This window comes from Grampus griseus (genome assembly GCF_964374135.1).
Source record: "Grampus griseus genome assembly, chromosome: 7".
Classification (NCBI taxonomy): Eukaryota; Metazoa; Chordata; class Mammalia; order Artiodactyla; family Delphinidae; genus Grampus; species Grampus griseus.
Genome location: NC_139001.1, coordinates 11566536 through 11585859, shown reverse-complemented (window position 1 = coordinate 11585859; position 19324 = coordinate 11566536). Strand labels below are relative to the sequence as shown.

General features: G+C 42.3%; 1 protein-coding gene across 1 annotated transcript in view; it reads right to left on the bottom strand.

Moving 5' to 3' along the window:
* COL4A4 (collagen type IV alpha 4 chain) overlaps positions 1 to 19324 on the bottom strand; it is a gene marked incomplete at its 5' end in the record, with an annotated part of 118387 nt that overhangs the window by 14567 nt on the left and 84496 nt on the right. The window contains 8 exons of the mRNA XM_082658683.1: positions 858 to 965; positions 2500 to 2655; positions 3876 to 3989; positions 4082 to 4210; positions 5386 to 5457; positions 12893 to 13000; positions 13573 to 13680; positions 17855 to 17929. Coding sequence (XP_082514809.1) covers positions 858 to 965; positions 2500 to 2655; positions 3876 to 3989; positions 4082 to 4210; positions 5386 to 5457; positions 12893 to 13000; positions 13573 to 13680; positions 17855 to 17929 — 870 coding nt within the window. The remainder of the gene's footprint in view (positions 1 to 857; positions 966 to 2499; positions 2656 to 3875; positions 3990 to 4081; positions 4211 to 5385; positions 5458 to 12892; positions 13001 to 13572; positions 13681 to 17854; positions 17930 to 19324) is intronic.

Here is a 19324-nt window from a genome sequence, read left to right as displayed (position 1 = left end):
GAAGTGAAACTCCCTTGCACAATATAAAATTCGAGTTGAATTCTTACGGCAAATATGCCCCCATTTAATGTATGTAGAAATTCCGTCCATTCGAAAGCTTCTGAAAATTCCATATTAATTTGCCAAGTTTTGTAGATTATGCACAGAAAGGAAGTAAGAGGTGAATCACAGTATAAGTTCTTTATCATGCTGTTCTGTGATCCATCATAAAGCAGGGCAGTGTACTCATTCTTTGGACTAGAGGGCTCATTTACGAGACTGCAAGATATTCTGAACTGACACCATACTGTCATAGTATTGATTTAGGATCTTCAAAGGTATTACTTCTGCCAATCTCAAATACACGTCTGTTTGCCCTTCCAACCTTTTCGTTGCTTATTTTGACTCTCTGATGAAAACCTGTTGTCTACAGAGCTTACATCGAATAGCCTTTCATCTTCATAGCAACTAATGTACTTTACAGGAAAAGTTTAATAAAACATCTAGGAGAATCGATAGGAGGGAATTTGGGGGCAGGAATTGACTATACAGTCTTCACATACGATAATCAAATCAGTCTTTGCCTCCTGTGTGAGGGAACACAGATTTATGGATATTTACCTTAGAAATAGTACATGTAAAATCAACTCCTAACTTTCAAACTTACTTGCTTTGATAATAAATAAGTTTAACAAACCTGAGACTTTGTAGTGCAGCCTGAGATAAACATAATCTTTATCAGAAAAAGCTTAACTTATTAGAATTTACTGGTAATTTCAGGATAATTACCTTCTGAAAGATGACCCTCATCGTAAATATTTCAACAAAACACTGTATGGAGGTTGCTGGGTGGAGATGACTAGGCATTAGAAGCTTACCTGGAGGACCCAAGGGCCCCTGTCTGCCTGGAGGTCCAGGTAAACCCTTCTCTCCAGGTGGCCCAGGAGTTCCAGGTGGCCCCTGCAGCCCCGGGAATCCCATTGGTCCTAAAACAAACACATGAAAAGGAGGGCACTAGAAGGAAGCAATATAAAGATAATGACAGCTCAATGGGCTGAATTCAGAGGTTCACTCCAGCAAAATGCAGGGCAAAGCCAGCTTCTTCTGCGAGGTGGAGAAGAGCTGCCTCTGTCTGAAGGAAACATAACTATCCATCAACCGGACTAAGGAATATTGTTCCATGACTGAGACAAAACTAAATTAGAATGAAGAGCCCAGTCATCTTCAACTTTCTCTGGAGACAGTCAAAGGACCGCGACGGAAAGGAAAAATAAGGAAAGATGCTCCACTGTCTGGAGACCACCGACCCTGAGTTCCCACCCCCTCTTCCTCACTCTCTCAGTTTCAGCCACACCAGCCACTCAGTGCCTCGCACATACTGTTCCTTTCCCCCCGTCCAGCAAGTGCTCCTCATTCTGTAGCGTGCAGATCACGCCAGGGAAGCCCTCCCTGGAATCCCAACCCAAGTCCACTTGCTTTTTTTTTTTTTGCGGTACGCGGGCCTCCCACTGTTGTGGCCTCTCCCGCTGCGGAGCACAGGCTCCGGACGCGCAGGCTCAGCGGCCATGGCTCACGGGTCCAGCCGCTCCGCGGCATGTGGGATCTTCCCGGACTGGGGCTCGAACCCGTGTCCCCTGCCTCGGCAGGCGGACTCTCAACCACCGCGCCACCAGGGAAGCCCAACATTTGCTTCTCTGGTATCAAGCTTCCTTATTTATGACATAAGGGAGGTAACATGGATAAGCTTTATTGGTCTCTTCTCAACAAAATGTCCTATGAACCTCATAATTCTCTAAAATTCTCGTAACCAAAAACTAAGGTCCCCAAACATTAGCAGTTAGGTAAAAATTAGTTAAAATAAATATTTTAGCCTTAAATACTGGGGGAATTCAGTAATGGAGACTCTTTTGTGATTATAAAAACACAAAGTCAGCAGTCTAAAACTGAACTGTCCAATACAGAAGCCACTAACCACATGCGGCTACTGAACACTTGAAACTGGCAAGTCCAAGCTGTGTTGTGCCGTCAGTGTAAAATACACACCAGATTTCAGCAGCAGAAAGGAGTGTCTTATTTGGGACAAGAACCAGGTTTGTACAGCCAGACCTAATTATCCCTTTGAGAACGCATATCGATTTTATGTTAAAATAATATTTGAATATATTATGTTAAATAAAATAAAGTATGAAAATTTCTTTTGTTTCTTTTTACTTTGAAAATGTGGCTACTATATCTTTTAATTACATACGTAGCTTGCATTACATTTCTATTGTTTAGCTCTTGTCTAGAAGATTATCAAGTATGTTATTAGGGGCTAAAGATGAACTTGTGTTTCTTCTTCTTACTTGTCCAACTATTACCCAAATTTTAGGACTCTGGGAAAGTCAGGACATTTTGGAAATGTAGTCACTATTTCCACAGGAAATGAGAAATACCTCATAGTGGTGCACACCCCAGACCCTTAAGGGCTAAATAATGAAAGTCATCCAGTACTACTTAAAGAACCGCTTGCATTCATACCTTTCTGGCCGTCTTTTCCATCACATCCTGGGAAGCCTTTGCGTCCTGGAGGGCCTGGTGGGCCTGGGGGACCTGGAGGCCCCGGCAGACCACAGTCACCTGGTTCACCTTTCAGAAGTTCAACCCTCCCAGGGGGCCCTGGAGGCCCGGGTATTCCTGACCACAGAGAGTAGGCAAAAAAGATTCCTTCAGTCAAATGTGCATGCTGGCTGCCTGCGAGCTTCTTAAGGAAAGGAATTTAATGGCTTACAAGCAAGGGATGCAAGGAATTAGAATAACTAAGTCAGTAGTATCAGAGGTGAAACAGTATGTCTAATACTGGAGCCCAAGTTGAGAAATGGTGTGAATAGTCTGTTAGTAACTGTTAAACAAAATGAGCTAAGCAAAGCCTCCCTTCCTTTCAGAGCCACTCCTTTTGGCAGTATCAGTTTATGATTTTGTCTTGCATTGCCATCCTGCTGCTTTCACACGATGGATGGATGGATGATGGATGGATGGATGGACGGATGGGTAAATGGATAGATGGGTACATGAATGTATGGGTAGATGGATGGGTGGACAGAGAGAGAGATAATAGGCTTTAAAGAAAATCTGGCTGATGAAAAAGGAATATCCGCTCAATTAAATTTAAAATCCTATTTGAAAACCAGAGTCTACACATGGGAATTGAGCCCCAATTCAATTCCTACTTAGCTTCTAAACTTCTCAGCACATTTTTGAGCATTTTTATTTTTCTCAGTGTAAGAGAGAACTATATATTTATCCTACCCTTACTAAAATGCTGAAGATTTTAAGGTTTCTGTCTCTCTGGAAGAGTTCTGTGAGCTAGCAGGAATGTGATCGCCTGCCAGTTGGCAAAAAATTGCACTGAGCCACACTCTTTTTCCAACCCCCTGACCATCTCTGGTCCAGTCTTACTTTGTTAAATATTGACTGGCTAGAGTCTGTCCCAGTGAAGTGACGCGAGGAACAACACGTAATGTTAGCAGCACATGAGGAGACTGTTCCTGTGTGTGAGTCAGGCCTGGGTCCTATCACCCTGGGCCAGAAGCAGTGCTCTCTGTGCGGACGCTGAGACCCACGTGATGGCCTCCTGCTTGTCACTCCTGCACCCTCACGCTCAGCATCGAGCCGACAATGGGAAAGGCTTGCTCTGAGTCAGAGGTGGTCCGATGGAGTTGAAACAGAAGTGTGAGGGGCCTAAGCACCGGTCCTGGGAGCCCGCCACTGCCCACACTCCCCCCGTTTCCATCTGCCAAATCGATGGGGCTGCTAAGGGGTTTCTACTCGGCCACTCTCTGCTCCTCCATCCCTACAGAGCTGGCAGCATCTAAGGAAAGGGGCATCACCATCCTTTGCCATGATTCTTCTCATACCTCTTGGACCATTGGGGCCAGGAGGTCCCTGATCTCCAGGCAGACCCGGGTCCGGAATGTCACCCTTAAGAGCTCTTCCTGGGGCACCTGCAGGACCAGGCGGTCCAGGTCTCCCTGAGAAGGGACATGTTCAGTTGTTAGTCTCATTACATTTGGAAGGCTTGGATTTAGTTACTGAGAGAAGGGAAAAGCATGCTGATTCTTACCTGGGGGACCTGGGGGACCTTTGTCTCCGAAAAGTCCTGGAGGAGAAATTCCTGGGCTCCCGGGGTCTCCTGTCTCGCCTTTTGGCCCGGGCATTCCCACTGGACCAGGTGGGCCCATTTTATGGGAACCTTAACGAGGAAAACAGCATTAGCACTGCGTCTTCTCCTGGTGTGTCCCCGCTGTGGGGCCTGGAAAGGAACTGCTTCTAAATAGTCATGTGACAGGGATGCTGCCGGCCCTGCTGAGGCTCAACGCTGGCTGTAACGGTGACCCAGATGGCCGCACACCCTTCCTGGGTCGCGTCTCCTGTCTTATGACCCGTCACACTTGTCCAGCATAGCTTTGATTTACTTTATGGTTATTTCCCAGATTTAAAAACACAACAGCTTACTGACAATACTGACCCTTCAACCTCTACAGTGGAAAGAGTGAAACGAATGAGATCCGACGATGAGTGACTGTCAATAAACTGGCTTGAAATTTAAGGTGGAAACCGGCAAATAAAGAGAAGGAATGTGCAGTTTCACGCTGACAAGGCAGAACTTCGCTGGTTTGTTGGAGAGGCCACACGTTTTACCAGACTATTTGGAAGAGCTGCTAACTGAATCCTAAGTGAGGTAAATTACTTCTTGACCTTCCAAACCGTATCAAGGTTTTGTCCCTCCTCAACAACAGATTCAAACCACGCAGCACGGCAATCCGATCCTTTTCCAACAGCCCCCCAAATCTGCATGTCTGATTCCAGCTACCTTGTCTGATTGCGAGCTCTTTTCCTGAGAAACTAATGCAACCGATGTGCATTCTATCCAAATAATGGAACAAGCTAAGATCTTGATGATTAGCCTATTTGTGGTATCAAAAATAACAGCAATTTGTTCAGGTAATTTGTTTTAGCAGCAGGCTATTGAAGGATGCTAGAAGTACTAATTAGACCCACGTGGTTGTACTTGGCACGACTATACATAAAACAAAACAATACCCCCCAATCCCGACTATTTATTGGTTGTTCGTAACATTTTGGAAGCTAGCTCCACCTAAGCGATTATTCAGAGTATTTTTAATAGACAGTCACAAGCAGTATCAACAAAAGGCACTGTTAACCAACCATTCCTGCTTAAATTGGGTTTTCTCAAGTGTCTTTCTTATATGTCATCACCAGCACTAAAAACAGTTCCAACATTGTGAATCTGAGCTAAACCACTGTCCTAGTTTCGCATCCGAATTTTGTGAAGGGAGGAAATACCAGCGGACTCTCGTGGTCCCCTGCCTGCTGTTCAGCCTCTTGCAAAGGGTTTTCTCTTACCTGAAGCGCCTTTGCTGCCCTTCTGACCCTTTAAACCGTGCAAGCCGTTCAGGCCGGGCGACCCGGAGGGACCTGAAACACATCACAGGTCTATGACACAAAGTACACAAGGTACATCCTCTGGCTGTACTTTGCAGGCACAGTCCAGGGGAGGGTTAGCTGACGGGGACCCACAGATTCTCCAGGCAGGAACCAGGAGACCTCACCTTCCGAACATCACTATCAAAGCAGAATCCATGCCAGTGGTCATCACTAAATACGTTCATTTGATGGATGTTTTCTGTTAAGACGGCTTAACACATATCTACTTTTTATATATATATATTCTTTTCCATTCTGGTTTATCAGAGGATGTTGAGTAGAGTTCCCTGTGCTATACAGTAGGACCTTGTGGTTTATCCATTCTCTATATAATAGCTTACATCTGCTCACCCCAAACTCCAAACTCCCACGCCATCCCTCAGCCGGGCATATATTCTATCACATAACTTGCTTTGGTTTTAACACAGTGCTGTTGGTTTATGACCGTATCATGAACCTCTCGCTCTCTCTTTCTTTCTCTCTCTTTCTAATCAGATAGACTCTAGAATTACTGAATCTTGGTATAGGAAATGACCTCCAATTTTACAACAATAAAATGATCCTAGGGCTTCCCTGGTGGCGCAGTGGTTGAGAGTCCGCCTGCCGATGCAGGGGACACGGGATCGTGCCCCGGTCCGGGAGGATCCCACATGCCGCGGAGCGGCTGGGCCCGTGAGCCATGGCCACTGAGCCTGCGCGTCCGGAGCCTGTGCTCCGCAACGGGAGAGGCCACAACAGGGAGAGGCCCGCGTACCGCAAAAAAAAAAAAAAAAAAAAAGATCCTAGACAAGGAAAGGGATTGGCTGGGAGCAAACGCCCTCTTCCTTCCTCCTTCCTCCCAGGCCCAGGATCTTCCCACACTCCACGGTCTGCAGATCCTAGTTTCTTCAGAATCTATCTGGATAAAGGTAGTAAGACAGTTAAGGACAGGTGGGGACGGTGGCACCCTGGGGAATACACACCCTACTGATTTTTTGAGCCCTGTGTGACTCAGAAAGAACAGGCCTGCAGGTCAGGTGTGGCTACAGCTGTTCCTCTGCCACCCCTTCTTCCAAAGAGAACCACTCTGATGCCTCCTCGCAACTAGTAAGTGTATTTCACGATGATCATGCAAACTCCATTCTCTGTAATTAGACAGGATCTCGCTGATGCCTGCATCTTCTTCCAGAACCTTCTGTCAGGTGTCAATAGAGTTCTCTAAGGAGCCATCTACTAATCTGACTTTACATAAGTTGTCACTGAAAGCCGAACACCTATAAATCTATAGATTGATAAATATATAGGTATTTGTATCTATATTTATATGATAATACATATAGCATATACATAATACGTTATATGTATTTGCCATATATAAATATATAGATTTGTAGGAAGCAAGTAAAGGGAAGGGTGGGGGGAAGAGGCAGATAACTAACAGACACAGAACATCTCCCAGCTGCTGCGCTTCTGCCAAGTGCTGCACCCACGTCCCACTGATTGATGGGGGAGAAAGAATCTTCTCCTCAGCCCCTGGCCAAGCCTGGTAACCTTCCTATTTCATTAATGGATCTTCCAACCAGAAACTTTTCTTTCTCATCTGAGGCTAAAAGCCCCTCAGAACACAGCCAGCCATTCATTCAGTTAAGGGTCCCAGCCCTCGAATTTGTGATAATCACACCCTCAGCTTATGGCGAACACAGAGAAGTACCCCTCATCTACCCCCATGACACCTGTGTAGAGCTCCCTCAATGCCCTTCTGCCAGGCCCATCCTACTCTGTACAACAATCCTGTCTGCAGTGGCTGGTTTACTTTGGATGAATTAACTGAGTGTGAGATCAGGTCTTATTAGTTGTTCTATCCCGCCACTTAGCATATCTCCTGACACACAGTAGGTGCTCAATAAATGTTTGTCGAATGAATGAGTGAATGACCAAGTGTGGAACAGGGAGGGTGAGGGATTGAACAGGTGGAGAGGAAGCTATAAAGAAGGGTGGATTCCAATCTCTATTTGCATGTCATATCTTTCATTGATAGATTTATCGGATGAGTAAGATTTGAGGAAGTTAGTGCTATCCATTTGCATATAAAGAATTCAAGTGCTAATTATTATCTCTTCATTAAAGCAAGTCTTCTGTAGACTTCTTACTGGACGATGGAACAGTTAGTTGGTTCCATTTTATTTTTTATCAGTACTAGAAACAGAGTTATTCTATTTTTTAAATCTAAACGTTAGATTGGTGGGAATAAGCCATATTGTCTTGCACCAAAAAAAAAAAAAAAAAAGCAGGGTGGGGGAACGCACCCTTTTTTTCCCTAAAGCTCTTATTTCCTAACCACTTTTATCAGTTCTGGCTGAGCTTATTCTCCAATTCTCTTTCCTATTTATGAGCAAATGTTTCAAGTTTGCACCAAAAGAACACACAGACCTTCAACTGCCAAATCTGGACACTTATTGCCATCTATCTGAAATGATAAGACATTTTCTGAGACTCCTCTGCTATTTCACTGTGTTTTGATCTCCAGCTTAAGCCACCAAGATTGATGGCTTGGGGACTTGGCTGGGGGTGGGACGTCTCAGCTCCTGCCAACTCTCCGTTGTCACATCAACACATCCAGGTCCTGCACTGTCACAGCCTCAGCCTCTCGCCATCGTTGAACTGGCTGACCCTTATCTGACGCAATGTTACCTTTCTAAATTGAATGCAGCTACATCTGGGTAGGGTTTTCAGGGCAATTTTTCCTTTTTACTGAAAGCTTTTTTATCCATCCCATTTCTAAATCAAAAAGTTGTTCATGCATAAAATATATACCAGGCAGAGGAGAGGCAATTAGTCTCACAAAGCACATTCCTTGGCAATGAGCATTTTCTGTTCACCTCTCTGGTCATCCTCGGGCTTAACAACCATCATTTAAGGCCGCATCTTGCTGCACTCACAGGCCAGGGTGCCCCCCCTCTAGTCAGAGAATCTACTCTCCCACCCCAGCCATAATCATAATACCAGCTTCTATCTATGTGAGCCAGGTGACTCTTCGTGACTGGATTCCCTCTCTGAGGTTTTCTTTTGTTCTAAAGCCTGAAAATGCTACTCTACCCCCAGGGGCCTTTAACAGGTGTACACTTTTACTAGTGTGACCAACTCGTCCCTGACTGCCGGCGACTTTCTTATAGTTCTAGCACTGGAAGTTCTGTGTCCTGAGCACCCCCTCCGTCCCAGGCAAAACGGGACAGCTGGTCACCCTAACTTGAAAGCCGAAGGGAGAGACCTTTCTTTGTGACTACAGGTAAAGGTTGAACGAAGTGGAAAACGTATCAAAACAGATTCTGAAATAAGATTGAATTCTTTTTTGATTCAGAAAATACACGAGTGCCTACCAAGGGGACACACAAGAGCCTAAGACATGGTGCCCTAACAGCGAAGTTTCAGTCCCCAAATGCACTTAGTGACAGGAGCTGACCAGACAATGAGAGCAAGAGAGAAACAATCCCTGACTTGACAGAACGAACAGGCAATTACCTCAAGAGTGGTAAGTGCTGTGGAGGCGGGAGAGGGAGGACACTAGCTGCATAAAAGGAGGGAGGATATTTCTGTGGTTTTCACAGCTGTAAGGTGCCCCGCATTTCTATGCTGACAAAAGACATTTCTAGGTGCTCTTTTTCTTATGAAATAGTTTACCTGTCACCCACCAAAATAACCCAGTCCACATTCTTTACACATTCTCATGCTAAAGCTTATCATTCTAGGTTTCCATTATTACATTCTTTTTTTTTAAAATAAATTTATTTATTTATTTTTGGCTGCGTTGGGTCTTTGTTCCTGTGCACAGGCTTTCTCTAGTTGTGGTGAGCGGGGCCTACTCTTCGTTGTGGTGCGCAGGCTTCTCACTGAGGTAGCTTCTATTGCTGCGGAGCATGGGCTCTAGGCGTGCGGGCTTCAGTAATTGTGGCACATAGGCTCAGTAGTTGTGGCTCGCGGGCTCTAGAGCACAGGCTCAGTAGTTGTGGCACACGGGCTTAGTTGCTCCGTGGCATGTGGGATCTTCCCGGACCAGGGCTCGAACCCGTGTCCCCTGCATTGGCAGGTAGATTCTTAACCACTGCGCCACCAGGGAAGCCCTCCATTATTACATTCTTATATGAATGCCTAACTAGGAAATCGAGCATCTTCCTTTTAGAGGCATAGGTACTGGAAAATTTAAGTCTAGGCATCAAGCCATTTTTACATATGTTGAAGTTAAAGTTTAAATCTGATTGAACACAAGCAAGACTCAAGAGTCCACATGGCTCGTTCCAGTGGAGCAAACAACTTTGAGTTCAGCAGCTGGTTTGTTCAAACAAGATAATCAGTCCCCTTGACTTATTTAGAACATACTTCAAATATTTAGCTTCTCAGTTCAAAGCGTTTCTGCCCGAGTGTGGTTCATTTTTCTATCAGCATGATAAACTGCAACAATGGATTTATATTGGAGACGTTTTCATTCCTAGGAATGTATTTCACTGTTTTGTGGGTTTTTTTTTAAAGACTGTGCTGTTCACTGGGCTGTTTGCAGGGAAACAGTGTCCCTGCATGGTCAGGAAGCAGCACTGCAGCAACCGTCTGTGCACTGGTATGAATATGTGGGTTGATATATTCATTTTCTCACCTTCTCTTCTTAACAAACTTATTATTTCATAGCATCGAATTATGATGTAATTGGAGGTAATTTTGTTGTTCGGTCAAATTCATTAGCTATTAGTTTTTTAATAACATATACTGAAGTTATGTGATAAATGTGAACTAATTCAAGGGAAGGAAGAATCAACCATAGCGACATGAACCTTGTCATTTTAGTCAAACTGAGTGCATAAAATGGCACCCGGACACTTGAAAATCCTTGCCATTTCACTAAACTAGGAGGGTAGGAAGAAGTGGAGATGCAGCAGAAGTGATGGAAAACGTTTTCTTTTGGTTCTTTATCAATTTTGTCCTCCAGACACTCAAAAGAGCATCAAAGAATATCCCGCCAGGGCTATAGGGATGGCCAGAGACAGGAAACAGCCACAAGAACCAGTGAAACTCTTAAAAATACAAAATTATTTTGCTTGGAACGCTAAATTTATCACCAATCGCTATACTTCACCTTACTAAAGATGCCAGTGAAGAGGAAGGGGGACAGTACAAAGGTATCTTGTGGTGGGAGCTTTTCCTGTCTGCTTATTTGGCTGCGTAGAAATTCGTAAGTATACCAACTCTTCAAACTAAACGGCTTCCCTCTGTACAGAGGCACCAGGTAATACTTACCACCACACTACTACTTGCTGGACAACTGGAGTTATTTGAAATCTACCTGATGAGTGAAGAGGTGAGAGCGTGGAGAAACATGACTTGGATTTGCAAAACAATAGACTGACTAAGCCCAAAAGAAGGGATTTCCAATTCTTCTGAGAGGAAGTACTTTCTATTTGACCAAAATTTAGTGTATGTATGGGCCAACGAGCAGAAGGTAAGTGGGAGGAAAAAGAAGGAAGGAGAGAGAGGGGTCTCAGTTATAGAAACCTACCAAGTAAGGCTGGACCCTTCAACTATTGATCGAAGTGAGGACAGACTCTCAACCTCATAGCTACTTGTTCAGTTGTTCATTCTCTATTTTTCCATTAATTAATTAATTGTATTTATTTATAAAAGTAAATTTATAAATTTTTTTAAATTTATTAATATATTTAAATTTTTATTTATTTCTATAAGTAAATAAATACTTACAATAACCAACCAACAGACTTACTAGGAATATACTGGTTCCAAGGATACAAAAAATAGTTCTTAAAACTAAAAATAGAGCTACCATATGATCCTGTAATCCCACTCCTGGGCATATATCCAGAGAACACCATAATTCGAAAAAGATACATGCACCCCAACATTCATTGCAGCACTATTTACAATAGCCAAGACATGGAAGCAACCCAAATGTCCACTGACAGATGAATAGATAAGGAAGATGTGGTAACATATACACAGAGGAATATTACTCAGCCATAAAAAAGAATGAAATAATGCCATTTGCAGCAACAAGGATGGACCTAGAGATTATCATACTAAGTGAAGCAAGCCAGACAATGAAAGACAAATATGATATGCTGTTGCTTATATGTGGAATCTAAAAAAAAAAAACGATACAAATGAACTTATATTCAAAATAGAAATAGACACACAGACATAGAAAACAAACTTATGGTTACCAAAGGGGGAAGGGGTGTAGGGATAAATTAGGAGTTTGGGATTAACATATACACACTAATGTTAATTAACATTAACACTACTACATAAAATGGATAACCAACAAGGACCTGCTATATAGAACAGGAAACTAAAATCAATATTTTTAAATAACCTATAAGGGAAAAGAATCTGAAAAAAAAATATGTATGTATAACTGAATCACTTTGCTGTACACCTGAAACTAACACAACATTGTAAATCAACTATACTTCAATTTAAAAAAATGATTCTTGCTTTTTAAAAGACCTTTAAACAAACAAACACGATACAACGTAAGTGTCATGCTAGAGGTATACACAAGGTACCCATGGGAAAAAAGAAATCTAAAATGAAAGAAATGGACTGAAAAGGAATAAGTACCAGGGCTGTATGGAGGGGCATGAATATTTGTTAATAACCAATTATTCTATTCTATTCTATTCTATCCCACCAGACCTATGTTATTACCAGTCTACTGTACTTCTAAAGAGAAAAAACTTAACGAGGAAAAAAATGTTTCTCTATCAAACAAAGATAATAAATATTAATTCCTCTTTCTCCATAGCATCTTACTCTTTTCCTTTTCCTTTGCACAACTGACAAAAATACATTTAATATCTGTCTCCCCTACTAAACTGTGAACTCTGTGAAGGCAGGAACCATGTCTATTTTCTTCAAAATTGTGTGCCTAGTATCACACAATTAATTGTGTCCTAGAATCTAGGACATAACAGGAGCTTGACTATCTGGGGAAAGAATAAATAAAAAGGCCGGAACATCATGGGAAACAATAGGGGAAATGCAGCTGCACAGCACAGCGAGATCAGCTCGGTGCTTTGTGTCCACGTAGAGGGTGGGATAAGGCGGGTGGGAGGGAGACACAAGAGGGAGGAGATATGGGGATATACGTATATGTATAGCTGATTCACTTTGTTATACAGCAGAAACTAACACACCATTGTAAAGCAATTATACTCCAATAAAGATGTTAAAAAAAAATGAGGGGGCAGCAGCATCATTTTGGTAGAGCGGGTCCAGAGACCAGGCAAGCGCCGCCCAAGTAAGAAAGAACAGGAGGCGCCAACAGGCATCCTTGGAGAGAGCCAGGCCCCAGAGCATGTCATTAGGGTGCTAGAAAGGCACTGTGAACTTGTGGGAGCATCACCGGGGGGAGCTTTCTGATGCGTCGGGCTTCCTTTCGACTTACCTTTTATTCCCGGAAGACCTGGTGCCCCTGGATCCCCCACGAGGCCTCTTGGCCCAGGATCCCCCATTTCTCCTGGATGTCCCTGCAGCCCAGGCAGCCCTGGATTACCTGAGGACGACAGGGAGGTTTTGCAGACACCCAGACGATATGAGTTTTGTGAAATGGGAAGGTCATCTATATTCTTAATCTATGGGTAACTGGGATACTGTTTTATTACTTTTTCTTTCTAGACCTCCTAACTTAATCTCAAGAGGAGAAAATACACTTGAGTGATTAAAGTTGCCAATTATGATTTGAAATGCTCACTTGATTCTGAATTGGCAAGAGGAGGAGCCGTTAAAATGTTGTGTTGAATGTGTGCTGTTTGGCTTAAGTCTAAAGGAGAATAGGAAACCAGCCTCCTGAATGGTAGGTGCATGAGGGAAGGTTGGAAAGGAGCTTTCCTCTGTCAGACCATCGCTTTGTGCCTGGTATCTTCCTAGGTGCGTGACAGGCGCTGTCTTCGTTTACTCCCAGACCAACTCAGTGATGTTGGTCTATCTCCAATTTACAGGTGAGGAATAGTACATTTAAGTGACTTGTCCAAAGTCACAGGTTGGGGAAAAGGCAGAGCCAGCTTCTTCCCCTACACCAAGAGATAGATGAGTGCCCGGGAACTCTCCAGACTCCTTTCGAGGTACCTGGACACCCCGCGGGTCCAGAGGAGCCAGGCGGTCCTGGCCTTCCGGGTGGTCCTCCAGGTCCTGGAACACCGGGCAAGCCCTGCTCTCCGGGTGCTCCCAAATGTCCTAAAGAAAAAAGGACCAGACATCTGAGTAGTTGTAGTTGCTCTTCAAGGTGGTGAATCTATAAAACCTCCAACTTCAGCTCTCTTTTCTATTCTTACTTTTTTACATGTACAATTTTTCTGTTGAAAAGATAACATTAAGGAAAAATGGAAAACAAAACACCTATAATCCCACCAATTTAATACAGTGTTTCATATGTATAACAAATGTGCAAATAAGGCCTACAATTTTATATTCTGATTTTTTAATTAGCTAGCATTGCATCATAAGTAATTTTCCAAGCTTGATATCATTTTCCTAATTATTGTTTTTAAATAACTGGCTGATAGCTTATTGAGTTAACCCTAATTAAATTAATTAATCTAATTTTCTCTACTGTTGGCCGTCCATGTTATTTCTAACTCTTGCTGTTATGCATAATGATCTTTATACATCTTTAATCAATTTTTTCTCCTATTAAATTATTTCCTCAGGAAAAATTCCTAAGAGTAGAATTTTTGGTTCTTTTTAATGCATTTTTAAATGCTCAAGGATTTTAAAGTAAATCACAGACATCGTGGAATTTCATCCCTAAATATTTCAGGAGGTAAGTCTGAAAAATAACATTTTCCTATGTGGCCAAAGTAACATTATCACAGCCAAGAAAATTAATAATGACCCTTAATATCATATAATCCTCCTTCCATATTTGAGTTTTCTCAATCGTCCCCTCAATGTCCTTCACAGCCGGTGAGTCCACACCAGGTCCCATTCCAGAACCACACATTACATCTGGTGGATACATCTATTAGGTTAAAAAAACCCTACTACAGTCCCCTTCTCAGGACAGTGACGTGCTGAAGAGAAAGGCCCAACTGTTCCGAGTCTTCTAGAACAGACCATTCAGCATTTGGTTCTTGACAGAGGTTGCCAAATGGTTTGGATAAATGCTCTACCAGCTCACAGCCCTACACGTCACCCACACACAGCCCCAAGACCATCATTCCATGTGCTCACTGAGGACTTTCTAATTTGTTGATTTGTTTTCTTGCTAATTTAGTAAGGATGAAATGATATTTCAGACTTCCTTTAAATTACATTTCTTTGATTACTAGAGAAGATGACTTCCCCATGTGTTTATTTATAATGTATGACTTTAATATCAATACAATTTATATTTGTAGGATAAACCAATAGTCCGTGCTGAAAATGACCAGTTAAATCTGCAAATAAAATATGTGGTTCTGTATTTACAAACCCACGGGGGTCACAGTCACTATTTATTATAACACACAAGAGAAACAAGCCTATGTTAGTCTATACTTGTTCCCAATCAAATTTGAGATCTATGAGCTTCACTGTGTATTGTTTTCTTCATCCTGAAAATATTCCTATGGTAAAGGGAAGGCAGCCTTTTCCCACCTCCAAATGAAGAAACTGAAATATTAAAGCCTTGCCTCTCCAATCACAGTTATATTAAGAACAGAACCTGTGAGTTAAGCTGTACTGTATTTTCTCTCTGAAATAGAGAAAAGGAAGGTAGAACTGAACCCAGTACAATCATATAAAATCCCCTGAGACAGGCTGCAGATCTACGCCTTCTTGATAGGCTTGTTCAAATTCAATGCAGCGTTTTTCAAGCCAATGGAAATTGCATGTTTAGGTAAACTCTGTGCTGGTGAATAACATATGATGCAATTTTAAAATTTTAAGCAAAAGCTATGGCATTTGGGAAAGGGAACCATTTAAACGGTGACAACCACAGGAGACCAGAGAAATTACACCAAGGCAAATTTTCTTGAAAAAGTTAGCCTACATATAAAATAACTCAGTTCTATGATTTTTAACTTACAGTATTAGGTAATATCAAAGGTTTCCATTTTGGACTCTTCTTAGCTTATAAAATCTTACTATCTTAAAGGTTTACATAAAAATACCAGTAAGTGTGGAAAAATCTCTTCATGTTTTGCTGACTGCTGATGACAAAGATGAATTACACTTTCCATTTGTGTAGCAATTTTTAGTTTATAAATTGCTTTCAAGGAATCTCATTTGATCCTCAGAACAACCTGTAATATGCATAGGGCCAGTTTACAGGTGAGGAAATAGCTCAAAGATGATAAGCAACTTGCCCAAGACCATATGCTCAGTGGGAAAGGAGGTTGACTTTGAACCAGTGATTTTCCTTTCTGAGACCTCCCTCTGGTACTTTTTATGAGCCTCCACAATGCTAACCTCAAAGCTATTTTCCCCTCCAAATGTACACGTAAGCTGTACATTTCAGTTAAAATATTATAGTATCTAAATCTATTTGACCATGCCAGGGGTAAAGGACCCGTATGAAAGGGAGTGGGGAAGGAAGTTTTTGCCAGTGCAATAGCTTGTTTTCCTGTTAGACTTCCATTTTAGCAATCTTATGGTATAAAAACAAAGTTTAATTCATTCTCCTTATTTTAAATGTTCCTTCCCAGTGTCCATAATTTACTGAATCGTGGATATTTATAGAGTGTAAAGACGACTCAAAATCTATAGGGCTTCCCTGGTGGCGCAGTGGTTGACAGTCTGCCTGCAGATGCAGGGGACGCGGGTTCGTGCCCCGGTCCGAAAGGATCCCACATGCCGCGGAGCGGCTGGGCCCGTGAGCCATGGCCACTGAGCCTGCGTGTCCGGAGCCTGTGCTCCACAACGGGAGAGGCCACAGCAGTGAGAGGCCCACGTACCGCAAAAAAAAAAAAAAAAAAAAAAAAAAAACTATAAAATTTCTGAAGTTAAAAATAATAAAAAAATTGATTTATTCTTTAAAGTAAATAAATAAATAAAAATAAAGAAATAAAATTTCCCATAATAGTTCTTCTCAGATATTCTTTCTGTTGTATGGAATGAAACATGGCCACTGCCGAAGAGAATTTTAAGGTAATACACAAAACTATTAATATGAGATATTTTAATTTACAGTGGACCCATCTAAATACAAGCCTGGCTTCTAACCTGTCCACTATCAGCTGAATGACATTGGGCATCACTTATGGAACCAATCATCTGTGAAGAAACAAATTCTTTCCAGGCAGTGGATATCCCTGTGCACAGAGCTGTGTACATTTGTCTGCTTATTGACTTAAGATATATTCCTACACGTGGAATTACTAAGTAAAAGCACGTGTATGTTTTGTCAGCTGTGGGTCGTCCACTGTAACGAGCCGCAACCTCTACCGGAGAGCAGGAACTCCCTGGAACATCACAGTCTGTTCTGAGGGATTACACATCTATTGTTGCTGATACATGAAGTGCTGTTTGGAAAGACTGAGATTTGTTGTTGATGATGAGGTTTTACGTTCCTTTGGTTTGGTTTTGAGTAAACTAGATACTTAGTAAAGGAGGTATTCAATCATATCTCAGCAACTGCACTCCTCAGGGCATTCACCTATGCTTTTCTTTTTTCTTTGGCCACACCATGAGGCTTGTGGGATCTTAGTTCCTTGACCAGGGATCGAACCCGTGCACCCTGCAGGGAAGTGCGGAGTCCTAACCACTGGACCCCCAGGGAAGTCCCTCGCCTATGCTTTTCTGAGTAGGAAAGAAAGGGCTGGAATGACAACCTGCAGCTGCAGTCAGCTGAGTGGTTATTGTTAATGTATCATTTTTTTTTTTTTTTTTTGCGGTACGCGGGCCTCTCACTGCTGTGGCCTCTCCCGTCGTGGAGCACAGGCTCCGGATGCGCAGGCTCAGTGGCCATGGCTCACGGGCCCAGCCGCTCCGCGGCATGTGGGATCTTCCCGGACTGGGGCACGAACCCGTGTCCCCTGCATCAGCAGGCGGAGTCTCAACCACTGCGCCACCAGGGGAGCCCCTAATGTATCATTTTTAGTTATAGATTTGCAAAACAGTCCGAATTTTAATTGCTTGCAATAATCATTTTAGACCCTGCCAAAATCTGGGCATGCCTAGGGAAGTGTGTTGTTAACATCCTAGGTCATGGGAGCCATGGTGGAGAAAAGATGGTGAGTTGCTGGTGTATAATCCTGGTGTCCTCCTAGGCCAGTGCTTATACATAATCCTTCTGATAGGTATCTTAATGAGCGAAGGGAGAATATAATACTGATACAACCATTGCCAGCTAGGAAGATAAAGTAATTGCACTATTTTTCAAACCAAACTTACTCTTTTTTGTTTTAATAAGAAAAGTATGTAGCTATACCTGGATATCCAGGGCTACCTGGCTCACCCTTTGGACCAGGTAGGCCAAACTGACTTGCAGGTTCCCCTTTGTATCCTGTAAGTGATAAAATGCACATAACATTATTTAAGAGAGTTTAATTTTGTTCATACAAGTGACTTAATAACTTTCATGATACTTCCCTTTATAGTCTATCCTCAATGTTCCAAGAGAGGATTTTTGAAACAATGCTTTTTTTTTTCTTACATAAGAACAAATAGAAACATAGATGCAAGCTGTGATTTAAACACACACACACACACACACACTATTTTATAGTTCAAAACGGTCATAAGAAACTATAGATCTTAATAAGTTTAAATTTTTAAATTTTCTAAAATAATTTCAAATTTAGGGATCTATTTAAGAAATTACTTGGCATTGAGTATCCTTATATTGTTTTTTAGAAACAGAAAGCAGAAACTGTCACTGTTTCAGCTGCTGCAATCACATTTCAAGCTCTCTTCAAGGAAGCTCAACTCGGTGTCCTTGTAAAAAACCGAAATCACAAGTCATCTTACTGATGACTTCACAAGAGATGGTACTTTGGAGGCCATTGTAGGCAGTTGTAGGCCATTGTAGGCAGCGACCCCTACAGTCCCACAGAGCTGTTCCACACTGCTGCTGCATCCTTCCAGACACAAGGACTTACATTATAGCTGGGAGCCAATTACAAATGGAGGACTCAAAATGGTATGGTAGGGAAGGGCAAGAAATTGATGGGATTACAAGGGAAGAGAGCTAATTAGGCATGTTTTAAAGCATCTACACACGAACACCCCTTTTAAAGGGTCCCACCCACACCTATGGTAGGTTCTCTTCCACCTGACCCTACTCATAATTGTGGTTAATTGTTTGAAGGGTATGAATCTGGTTCCTCCCAGGTCAGCCAGTCTTTCCTTTAGGAATTGTAATAAAATGTAAGAACTTGAGGCCCTTGCCTATTGAGGCAGAAATCAAAAGCATTTTCACGATGTCCTAATATAGAGCACGATCAAGTGCAATCCAAACACATCCAGAAAGGATACTGAATAGAGAGTGATAAAGCCAATTGGTAGGCAGGTAAGTAAAAAACAGACCACGGAGAAAAGTCTCAAGAGAAAAATCCATGGATTTCCCAAGGGCTAGGTTCCTTCAGACTATGGTCCTGCAGAACTATCTTATCTGTGGGCTCCACGAGACAGCTTTTACTCCAAGTACCTTCATTGCATTTTGTTTCCTTGCAAACATGGCCAAATACAAGTAGGAAGGAAACAAGAAGAAATAGGTTTGTTCTTTGAGAGAGGCAAAGGGTCTATAATAAATGGATAGATGAGTAGAAGAGGACTGAGTTCTGAACACTGATTGAAGCTATAAAATGTCAAAATAAAATATGAAAACTTCCCTATTTGTAACTATTTCTAAAGAGAAGATCTAAGTTATTCTTTCTGAATAAATACATGTTCACAGTTC